We start from the raw sequence: 12119 nt of genomic DNA on the forward strand, positions 1-12119 counted from the left end.
AAAGTATAGCAATCACTTAATTCCTATTATGATTCTTATTTTTAAGTTTAAAACCAGCTACGAGAAGAGAAGCTTTAAAGTGCCTGTCCAGTCCAACGAAACACTTCTGGGCGCCGTGATCAACAACGTGTCAGAGGCCATGGAGACTCTGACCCGGATCCGGGAGGAGATGGTGCCCGTGCCTGGATCTGTGAATGGGGTCAATGCCCTGGGCCTAGTTGTCTTCTCCATGTGCTTCGGTTTTGTGATCGGAAACATGAAGGAGCAGGGGCAAGCGCTGAGAGAGTTCTTTGATTCTCTTAATGAAGCCATCATGCGATTGGTCGCGGTGATAATGTGGTATGTGTTTCTTTGCGCTCCCTACCTGTGTACAAGAGGCTTAGTGCATTCTGTGTCAGTTCCATCCTGAGAAAGATGCCACCAAGGTGAATTCTTACAGTGATCTTCCTGTGGAAGCCACAAGAAAGTCGGTGTGTTTCTAGCACTGCAGAGGCCCTGAGCCTAAATTTCCTCCCCTGCTTTGGAAAGGTTTGACTCCCGTACCGCATTCATCCACTTGCATGTGCTTGGTTATTTCTTCACACAGTTCCTGAGCTTCTCTACTCTATGATTAGTTTAGAGTACCCAGCATGCTAGCCGCTGCAGCAGAGAGCAGCAAGGGTACTCTACATCTCAGACACTTCTAAAGGAAACAAAGAATAAGCAAATAAATATCATGGTCCTGATAAGTGTGGTGAAGAGAGAGAAGGCCATCTGCCTTGGATGGTACAGAAAGGATTGAGGTGGCTCTTTCTGCTCAGGTCAGAATGACTGGGCACATCCTGTCATACAAAAAGAACATTCCCAGTAGGAGAAAAAGCAAACACAGGCCCAAGATCATTGGGGTGGGAGTAGGGGCTGAGTTCTCCCTTCTGTTTCAACCCCAAGAAAGTATCTGTGGCAGAGCTCTGGCAGCATCCAGAGGATGAAAGGAAGTATCATGGAGTGCTCAGTCACAACTTAGGACCAAACTTCCCTTAATAAGATTCGGAGCAGGAGACAAAAGAAAAGACTAAATCCAAAGGGGAGAGCGGGGGAGAATTCACTTTGAAAAATAAACTCTCCCAGGCAGGGAGAGAGCCTTGCTTGGTGCAGCAGTGTGGAAATTGCTTTTCCTTCATCCTTCGTTTTTAATATCTAGGGTCCTTCTTGGCACCCGGGGCAGGAAGGCATCAATCGCTAAGAAAAGTGTTCACTCACCAACAGGATTAAAAATATCCTTTGTCTCTAATGCCCACAAAGCCCATAGAAATCCACATCTTTAGGAGTTTGCACAAGACGAATATGAACTTGGCACAAAGACAGGTCGGAATGTGGTCCCCACAGGAGCCTTCAATTGGAAAGCTCCTTCGAAATCCTGGCTGGGCTGAAAGTGGACATTTATCTTCATATTATTAAAATCCCTCCACCTTTCACCTCGTCTATGAAAGGAGCCCATTCAGGGCCACTGAATGAACCTCACATGGGGCTCTTCTAGCTATACATTTGCCTACCCACTCAACATTGAATTATGACATTTCTGAGAACAGGTACTTCTGTGATTTTCTAGCCTGCCTTTTTAAAGGAACTTTGAAAGAAGCACTGTGTTTCTCTAGTTGCAACGAGTCCCCCGCACTTCCCAGCAGACCCTTCTCCTCAAGGGTGATTGGCTTCTGTCTTTGGCAGTGCGTTTTGTTGTAGCTTAGTGCACACATCACACAAAGGGAGTTGAAAATCGGCCTTTGAGCAAGTAGGGTTAATTCAGTATGAGTCATCTTGGGGTCAGTTGCCCATTCTTGCAGGGGCTGTGAGTAGCAGCCTGTGGGTAATTACTTAATTCAAATGCCTATAACCTAACTGTAGTCGTACATCCACACACTTTATTAATTTTAATAGCTCTGGGTTTATTTTTATGGTTTTCTATTTATGGCATGCGGTACTAGTATTTAGTTTACATAGTAACATAAAATTTCCTGTGAAAGGAAATTTACTTAAGTATGAAAGGTTACTTGAAGAAAATTAATGAGTAATATTTTAGGTGGGACATAGCTATGGAAGAAAGCAATAAAAGTGGCCCTACAGCTGTAATTCTCAGCCTTCCTAACACTGTGACCCTTTAATACAGTTCTTCATGTTGTGGTGACCACCAATCATAAAATTATTTTGTTGCTTCTGTTATTTGTCATAATGTAAATATCTGTGCTTTCGGATAGTCTTAGGTGGTAAGGGCTGTTTGACACAGTAAAGGGGTCTCGACCCATAGGTTGAGACCCAGTGCCCTAGAGTACTAGAGTTAAGTGTACATCTAACACACTGGCATTGCATGGCATGGCATGCCATAGCATGTTGCCTGCTTTAGCTTGGGAAGCAGGCTGTGGCGTGGACAACGTTCTGAAAGGCATGATATTGGTATAGTGGCTTGTTCCCAGTGCTTAGCAGGAGTCAAGAGGGAATGGGAGCTGCAGGCATCTGAAGACCCAAACAGGGATCTGTGCCTAGGAAAGTGGAGGTGAGGACCCAAATTCTTCTCCTTCCTAAGGTCTGAGGCCAGTGAGGATAGGGTGGGGGTGTCCTAGAGCAATTCAGAGGGAAAGCAAGGCTGGATTTAGAGATGCCTGGGGAATTTAGTATTTTAAATAGAAAAGAATGACATTTGTAGTTTCTACGCGTCTTAGCTTGGAAATCCCCTGTCTTTCCCTTTTTTTGCTTTGTTTTATTCCTTTTTCTCTCCTACTTGGTAATTTACATGCAACAAGTTATAGGAAACCAAGCTTCCAATTGAGCATGTGTTGCTTTGCCGTAGGTATGCGCCTCTGGGCATCCTCTTCTTGATCGCCGGGAAGATTGTTGAGATGGAAGACATGGGTGTAATTGGGGGACAGCTTGCCATGTACACGGTGACAGTCATTGTCGGCCTCCTCATTCACGCCGTCATCGTCCTGCCTCTCCTCTACTTCCTGGTAACCAGGAAGAACCCCTGGGTTTTCATTGGAGGGTTGCTGCAAGCGCTCATCACAGCCCTTGGGACCTCCTCAAGGTATGTATGTATACACGCGGTTTATTCCTCTAAGAAAGTGTGTCTAAACCTTTACCTTGGATCTGAGCCTAGGGTTTGGGGCAAGTAGAGTCATTGTGTTCTGGGTTTTAAGTCTCAGGAATTGGCTTTTTCCACCTCTGATACTGATCATAGCTCCTTGAGTCCCGGAAAATGGCTATCTATAAGTCCTTTTAGGGGCAAAGGGAAAACCCTTTCCTAACCACAGACTTCCTGTTTTCCACTGACATCTGCCTGAGAAAAAGGGAGAAAAACAATGTGGGGCAGGCATCTATGGTATGGGAATCGTGCCAAGTAATGCCTCAGAGGAATCCAGGCACAGATGAGTGCCCAAGTGCCCCTGTGAGGGCACCGCACTACCCCTAACCTCCTAGCACTGTAGACAATGCTGACCTAGTCAGGACATGAGAGGGGAAGGAACTGTCTGTGCCAAAGAGCAAAGACCAACCACAGAACTCCCGGGGGCACCCTCAGCTGACATGCCCTGTTTTGCTGCCCTCAGTTCTGCCACCCTACCCATCACTTTCAAGTGCCTGGAAGAGAACAATGGTGTGGACAAACGCATCACCAGATTTGTGCTCCCTGTGGGGGCCACCATTAACATGGATGGGACCGCCCTCTACGAGGCTTTGGCTGCCATTTTCATCGCTCAAGTGAACAACTTTGACCTGAACTTTGGACAGATTATAACAATAAGGTACAACGGGAGATTTCCATTCATCATTTCCTTCAGAATGGTTTTTAACAATGAGAGTGCGAGAGAGCTGGGTGAAGACATTGGTTGGGAAGGAATCACACATAAATAGGAGATTAGGGAGCCATTGTATTCCTCAGCTTTTTAATTTCTGGTGTGAATATTCTCTCAAATAATACAGACGTATATGACTTGGAAGGAATGAGTTGCCTGTTACCATATCACTCTAAATTTCTCTGTAGGTTACCATTGTCCACGACTGATTCCCAAAGACCTCTCCCAGTGCAAGGATATGTGCACACTTCTTCTTAGTAATTAACCACACCACACACATCATGTGCTCCTTGATTGCTTTGCTTATCAAATCAAAACTTACAAATACATCTAGCTCATTTCTAAAAATATCTACAAAATATATGTACAGATAACTCCATTTTTAAAACATTAGGTTAGAGCCAGGCGTGGGGGTGGCGCACGCCTTTAATCCCAGCACTTGGGAGGCAGAGGCAGGTGGATTTCTGAGTTCGAGGCTAGCCTGGTCTACAAAGTGAGTTCCAGGACAGCCAGGGCTATACAGAGAAACCCTGTCTCGAAAAACCAAACCAAACCAAACCAAAACCATTAAGTTAGACTATAATTTTGAAAACATTCAACTATGTTTGTAGACAATATTGAAAAAATGAAAATACACTTGAAAACTAGGTTAACTTATTCTCTTGGGTTAATTTTTAGGCAGTATAAGGGGAATAACAGATCATACAAGTGAGGCTGAGAACTCAGTTTTATGGAGAATCATTTGACTGATAACTTAAGATGTCCAGTGAAAAATAATTTCCCTATTTGTGCTTTTCTCAGATCTCCTGGTTTCATTCTGCACGGTCAGCTATCATTCCTGGCAGCTTTCCTTGTAGTCTGCAAAAACAGTCCATGTGTGCATGCAGATCTAACCCTTCGCCCTTTCTTACTACTGGACTAGGCATGACGAGCCTGAGAGACCAAGGCAATGAACAGTAGGCTTTAAAGACCCCCAGTTCAGATTACCTGTGCCCTTCATTGCTGTGGGCTTGGTTTAGCTAATATTAACAATTTCAGAAATCAGGCTTTTATTTTTGCAGCTCTTTACTAGGAAAATTACCTTATCCTTAGAAATGTTAAAACAATATCGCAATATCCTCTACTGAGATCTAGAAATTAGTATTTTGCCATTTTTGTGGTCTCCCACTCTCTCTCCCTCCTTCTCTCCCTTCCTTCTTCTCTCTCTCCCCCTCCATCTCCCCCTCTCCCTCTTCTCCTCCCTTCCCCCTCCCTCTTGTCTTCATATTCCTGTCATGTTTCACTTACACCATTCAACATTCATCTTCTAAGAATAAGTATATTCTTCTATGTACCCACAGTAATAGAATCTCAAAAGTTCTTCCAGAGTACTGGTCTACCTTCAGACTTTCCCCCTAACTGCCCCTCCCTCATGTCCTTAACAGTTTTCTTGTTCCTCAGATAGAGATTGAATCTTGATTTTATACCCTAAAGTATGTTTTGTGATCTCTTTTAATCTCTGTCACTCGTCCCACATTTTCCTGACACTTCCTTAGAAATGGCTTCTATCCTGTATGCATGTACACCATTGAGAAGGGTAATAGCTGTAGTAAGCATTAGCATACAGTGCTGAGGTTAGGTTACCATGCCCAGGGATCGTGGGCTAACTGGAGGCTGGAGAACAGTGCCTTGGGACAGTATAACCTATTCTCACATACACCTTGATATATTGGCTGAGTTCAAAGATTCAGCTTCATGTGAGCTAATAATGAAAATGGTACCAGTGACCTAAACAAGACCTAAACAAGGTACAAATACACTCCCTTTAAAGTTTGATCCATAAAGTCGTCAAGGCTGTTTGGTATTCCGCAATGTCAGGGACAAAGGCTGCAGTTGCAAAGTTTCTAGGAATCCCCTTCACCCAAATGATCTACGGTGGCTTTTCAAAACTGTCAAATTTTTGCCAATGGGAAGAGGGGAAGTCAGAGGTTGGCCAATCACTTCCATCTGTGTTTCACGAGCTAGAATTTAGTCTGTGCCCCTAAGGAGTCTGGGAAGTGTAGTTCCCATTCCAGGTGGCCATACCAACTAGCCATTCCAGTGCCGTAGCATGGTAGGACTTGGTGGAGTCATAAGTGTTTTACCCATGGTCTCACTGCTTTATTAATATTGCTGGAGTCTTGCCAATGCTTTATTATTCCTGAAGAGACATTTTCACACTCTCACATCACCCTATCAAATATGTCTTAGACACTTAACATACATTCGAGCTGGGGACATACTAATCACACACACATACACACAGAGGATTGTAACACTACAGGATTTTGTTCATAAATCATTCTGCATTTGAATTAATAAACTTAATTTTGTGGCCACATCAATCATAGAAATTCAGTCTCTTGAATGAGGCAATTATTAGAAATAAGTTGTCGCTGTAACTCTACGGGCCTTTAAAGCTCAAGTCCACCTCTAAGTTCCATTTTGGTGCCGGGGTAAATCCAGCGCCCCACAAGCATTAGGCAAATGCTCTACCACAGAGTCACATCCCCCCCTTCTGGTGCTGGTTGTACCTTACAAAATGACTTTAAGGACATAGAAAAGAATGTAGCCACCAGTTTCTTCACTTAAAAAATGGTCACAAAGTAAAGCCCACTTCACTGTGGGCCACCCCACCATTGTGACAATCAAATGAGGCAAAGCATGCTTGGCATATTAGATGACGCCTAATAAAAAGTGCATGATCAATTTTAATTAGTCTGACCATTAAGTCAGCGAATTGTTTGTTTATTTATGTATTTATTTATTCCCATTCTTCTAAGGCAGGTCCTCCTCTCGAGCATGGGAACACGAGTCTTGTGAGGTACTCTCCACTAGGAGACATTTATAAACTTTTCGGTTTTGGTCCTCTGTCAACAGCATCACAGCCACGGCCGCAAGCATCGGGGCAGCCGGGATTCCTCAGGCCGGTCTGGTCACCATGGTCATCGTGCTGACATCTGTGGGCCTGCCCACAGATGACATCACACTCATCATTGCAGTGGACTGGTTTCTGTGAGTATTTGGAGGACTGTGTGCTGACACACAGATTCCCATCTTCAAGCCTATCTCCCTCCAGTATCCCCACAGTTCTAGAATGGTATCAGCCTAGTGGGCTTGCAGAAGACACCCTGGCTTGTAATGGAATCATCTTCATCATCAGACCCCCAGTCCTTACCTAGAGTCCCATCCTAACATGTCAGGCAAACTCCCTCCTCCCTCAACCAGCGGGCGGGGCACATCTGGCACATCTCCCTCCCACTCCATAAAGCCACTCACTGTCTGCAAAGCTGACATAAGTCAGCCAGACTCTCTCTGAGTTGCGCAACATATCCTCTCAGCAGCTGGAGCTGCAGACCCCACGTGCCAGCTCAGGCCTTCCCCCCTGTGCTTCCCATTACAGTGAGACAATGCAGGACAGATGTTTCTGAGACTCATGAAGTGAAGGATAGCTGTGCAGACAGTGGGAAGCAAGGCTCTCATTATCAAGTGAAATTGCTTTGGGGCTCTGAGGAAAATCCCAAGAAATGTACCCTACGTGTCCTCAGACCCCACCTCGTAGGGCCCATCATCAAGCCTTCGTTCCTCACCCATCCAGGGACATTGTCTGTCCCTTGTCTCTCATAAATATCCTTCTACTGGGAAGAAACTGTTTAAGGGATGCTCAAAGAGGGGCCCCAGGAGGACACAGTGGATGCCAGAGTCCATGTGTAATGGTGTCACTACACCTAGGAAGAGTCTAGGGAACAGAGCTCATCCAGGCCACTTAGACAGTAGTCAGCCTACCATGTTCTCTGCCTTCTGCTGACACTATAGGGATTAAATTCAATGACAGGTAAGAATTTAGCCTATGGTCTGGCCCCAGGCATCAACTGACAGAAGCCCTTTGGGGCTGAGGATGTAGCTCAGTCGCTAGAGTGCTTGCCTAGTGTTCGAGAGGCTCTGGGTTCCTTCCCAGCACCACATAAACTGAGAGGGGAGGGAGGAGGGAGGATTGTTCAATCCTGTAATCTCAGCGCCTGGGAAGTAGAGTTCAAGGCTAGCCTCAGCCACATAATGAGTTCAAAGGCAGCCTGGGCCAAATGAAAACTTGTCTCAGCAAAACCAAACAGTACTTTGGTAGAATGCAAGCTTTTACTCTCAAGGTTTTTTGTTTGTTTGTTTGTTTGGTTTGTTTTGTTTTGGTGTTTTGGTGTGTAGTCCTGGCTATCCTTGAACTCAACTCTGTAGACCAGGTTGGCCTCTAATTCACAGAGATCCACCTGCCTCTACCTCCCTAGTGCTGGGATTAAAGGTGTGCACCACAATGCCTGACATTTCCTTTTCTTATGTTTTTAAGTTAGAATAATGATTCATTATATGTTGATATAGATAACAATTTTTGTGAAAAATAATCACTTTTAAACAAAATGTTTAGTGAAAGAATGTTGCTGGATTACATTTTGTGATTCTCCAAAATGTCTTGGTTAACATCAGACAGCTACAACTACCCCAGCTCCTCCTGTATCCAGTGTTCTATGATGTAATACAGCTGAAGTCTACGCAATACTGAGAAATTTCTGAGAAAATAAAGAGTACATTAAAAGAGGGGCTGGAGAGATGGCTCAGCAGTTAAGAGCACTTCCAGAGGTCCTGAGTTCAATTCTCAGCAACCACGTGGTGGCTCATAACCATCTGTAATTGGATCTGATGCCCTCTTCTGGTGTGTCAGAAATAGCATGCTCATATACATACATAAATAAACCTTTTTTTAAAAAAGAGTAAAAAGAACAAATGAGCCCATAGTATTAGTATAAAAATAGTTTTTATTCCAGGACACTTCTCCAAGGAGACTCTGTCCCATGCTTTGAGAACTGTTAGTACAATGGAAGGTGAATGAAAGAAAGAGAAAATGTTAAATAAACTCAGAAAAGAAGACTGGGGAAATGACTCATTTGGTATGATTGCTTGATGTGTGCATGAGGGCTTGAGTTCCATCCTCGGAACAGTGCCCATGTAAAAAGAGCAGAGCACAATGTCACACACCTATAATCTCCAACATTGGCACTGGAAAGGCAGAGAGAAACAAGATTTGGAACGGCTAGCAAGCCACTCTAGCTAAATCTCCAGTGAGACACCTTATTTCAAAACATAAAGCGGAGAATAATTAAAGACCACACTTCTGGCTTCCACAGATATGTACATGCACACATAGAGCGTGTGCGAGTGCTCGAGCACACACACACACACACACACACACACACACACACACACGTGGTGGGTGGGGGGCGAAAGTCCTCACTGTTCACCTTCTGTTTATAGCCACACTAAATGGCTGGAAACGAATCACTTGTAATTAGTTGTAGGTGTTGTAGGTTCAAGTATGAAATCATTCCATTATTACACTACCCAGAACTTAAAAGATACTTCTTTTTTTAAAGATTTTTTATTTATTATATTTAAGTACACTGTAGCTGTCTTCAGACACTCCAGAAGAGGGCATCAGATCTCATTACAGATGGTTGTGAGGCACCATGTGGTTGCTGGGAATTGAACTCAGGACCTCTAGAAGAGCAGTCAGTGCTCTTAACCACTGCACCATCTCTCCAGCCCCTAAAAGATCCTTCTAGAGCCTTCTCCAGCCAACTCACGATAGGTGCTGGGATCTAGTGGTTTTCATGGGACCCTCTCTTTTCCTTCCTGCCTTCCTCACCTGCAGGGACCGCCTCCGAACCACCACCAACGTGCTGGGTGACTCCCTCGGAGCAGGGATCGTTGAGCACTTGTCCCGACATGAACTGAAGAACCGAGATGTTGAAATGGGGAACTCCGTGATTGAGGAGAACGAAATGAAGAAGCCGTATCAGCTGATTGCCCAGGACAATGAACCCGAGAAACCCGTGGCAGACAGCGAAACCAAGATGTAGACTGACAGAGATGTGCTTTCTTAAGCACCAAGTGTTGGAAACTGTTCTACAATGTATCCATCTCCTTGGGCTCACTTTCCCAGTGAGCCCCTCTTTCCTCCCTACTCTGATAGGATTGGAAAATGGCCAAACACTAAGGAGGGCTCTGCAGCAGCCCAAACCTATCTGTTTTAGCCCACATTTGAAAATTTTAAATCATTTCCTATTATTCTTACCAAGTAAGTTACTGCAATCAAACACAGTTTCGATATTACCAATTTAGGTGGCAAACGATCCTGTGCGTTGTTCTGTAAGTAAAAGAATTAAGCAAATGATAGGCTACCAAAAAAAAAAAGTTTTAAAATCAACTTTCAAGATGTAAAAATCCTTCAGAACGCAACTGAGTTTTAATCTTAAAACATTACAACTTGATGAGCAATTATCAGTTACCTATTGAGTAGCTGAGAGGTTTCCCATTTCTTCTGACTCCTGCCCCGACTTTGTCAGCATCAGGGCAATCCCCACATGCACACAGCACAGCTGTGAGGAGGAGCGGAGAGTGAGGCTCCCAAATGGTCTAGAGTGAGCCTTGTCTCATCTGTTGGCCTCAGTGTTCTCATCCGGAAAATGGGTGACTCCTGGATAGGCCTCTCTAGCCCAAACTTCTGTAACATCAGGAAGGACCCTGCCCCTGTATACCATGAGGATCTCAGACAGGACACTTATTGGGAATGGACGTTTCTCTCTAGGGGCGGGCTGTGTGTGGCTCACTAGATCCTGGGTCCAAAATGTTCGTTCTATAAATAGACAGGTGGAAGGCCATCCTAGAAGGCCTATTGTCCTGTTTTGTTTTCCAATACTAGAAAGCACTCCCTTCTGGGGTACACTTCCCAAATCCAAGGGAAGACAGTCTCTTCAACTGACAATTAGATGTTTAGGAAATAAAGAGAAGACTAGCAAGTGTGCTCAAGGTCTTACTATGGAACACTAAAGAGTAGAGAAAGAATAGAGTATGGCCAACATTACAAAAGGGAGGAGTCTTTGAAAGATCAGGAAAAGTTGGTTTTCTTTCAAGACTAAAATGGAGAGCTACATCTCAACCCTTTTTCTATTAGCCTAAACATTCCGCCTTCAGTTCCTGATCAGTCCCCAAAGAAACAACGTTCTAACACCACTTCTTCCTTATCTCCCAGTCCAACCAATGGCATCTCTGGGACAGATCCATAAGCTAGGTGGATGGTCTCATTTCTGAAAAAGATTTTTTTTTTTTTTGGTTTTTTATTTGTTTTGTTTTTACTATTTTAACCAGGCATTCTTAGGATGACAAAACAACATACTTTTTTTTGTATAGAGATGTCTCTTGACAAATCATTCAAAACTCTCATCTAGAGTGGAGTGTGCTTGTTTATGTCCCTACCAAAAAAAAAAAAAAAAGACAGATGAGTCACCATGAGAATAACATCACTGAGGATGGAAGAAAACACAGCAGGAGAATTCTTTTCAGGCGAGGCAGCTCCCAGGTTTAAAAGAGATTATATTCACTCCCTTAGGAATATCCAATCAAAGATACTCAGTGAGAGCCATCTGACAGTACCAGCTGTGTCAGACTTTCTGACCGAAAATGATGAATGGACATAATTATGCTAACAGACTGAGCATCTAGAATGGCATCTCCCAATCTACAGTTAGAGGTAATTTCTAGAGATCCTGAGCATCCCATGCATAGAAAGGTTAACATTAGGCTACGGGGGAGTAATCATTTAATGGCCAGCTCTATTTGGGAAATACACTACAGAGGTTAATCTATGTGGCAGTCATTTTTCGACACTAGTTGAACAGACCTTAATCGCATCAAATTAATGCTGTTTACCCGGTGTGATATTTTTTATACTAACCATTTCTTACGGAAACAGATCCACTAGGGTGATCCTTTTGCCGGTCCATCCCAGGCTCTGCCTATGTGTGTACCCACTGTGGACTGGGAAACTTCACTTTGTAGATGTATTTTCAATAAAGAAAAAATAGTTTTACATTAATACATTTGTATGTTATTTATTCTTTTCCCCGTTGATGGACATATGGTAGTGAGCTCAAGAAGTGTAGAGAAAGATGCCTCTCTGGACAGTAAAATCTTGGCAGAATCAGCTGGGGATGTCAGCCATGAGGCAATATGTAATGACACGCTCAGTCTCTTAAAACAGGAGTCAAAAGGAGGAGGAGATGAGGGAGTCATGGTGCTACGACACTTGCACTTGGTTGCCCAGGTCAGATTCTGATTTCACACATAAAAGGGATCATTTCTGTGTTGGGCTTAGAAAAGCAGAACTCTACCATGGGGCTCATTCAAACAGTCTGACCTTCAAATTAAATAGCTTTATCTCTGTTATTACCGCTG

General features: G+C 43.9%; 1 protein-coding gene across 1 annotated transcript in view; it reads left to right on the plus strand.

Moving 5' to 3' along the window:
* Slc1a3 (solute carrier family 1 member 3) overlaps positions 1-11744 on the plus strand; it is a 77912-nt gene extending 66168 nt beyond the window's left edge. The window contains exons 6-10 of the mRNA XM_021183000.2: positions 47-339; positions 2822-3055; positions 3576-3770; positions 6720-6854; positions 9538-11744. Of these exons, the coding sequence (XP_021038659.1) occupies positions 47-339; positions 2822-3055; positions 3576-3770; positions 6720-6854; positions 9538-9745 (1065 nt within the window). The 3' untranslated portion in view covers positions 9746-11744. The remainder of the gene's footprint in view (positions 1-46; positions 340-2821; positions 3056-3575; positions 3771-6719; positions 6855-9537) is intronic.
* Positions 11745-12119: the final 375 nt, after the last annotated feature.

The sequence above is a fragment of the Mus caroli genome, unplaced genomic scaffold (assembly GCF_978045245.1).
Source record: "Mus caroli unplaced genomic scaffold, Mus_caroli_1 scaffold_16, whole genome shotgun sequence".
Classification (NCBI taxonomy): domain Eukaryota; kingdom Metazoa; phylum Chordata; class Mammalia; order Rodentia; family Muridae; genus Mus; species Mus caroli.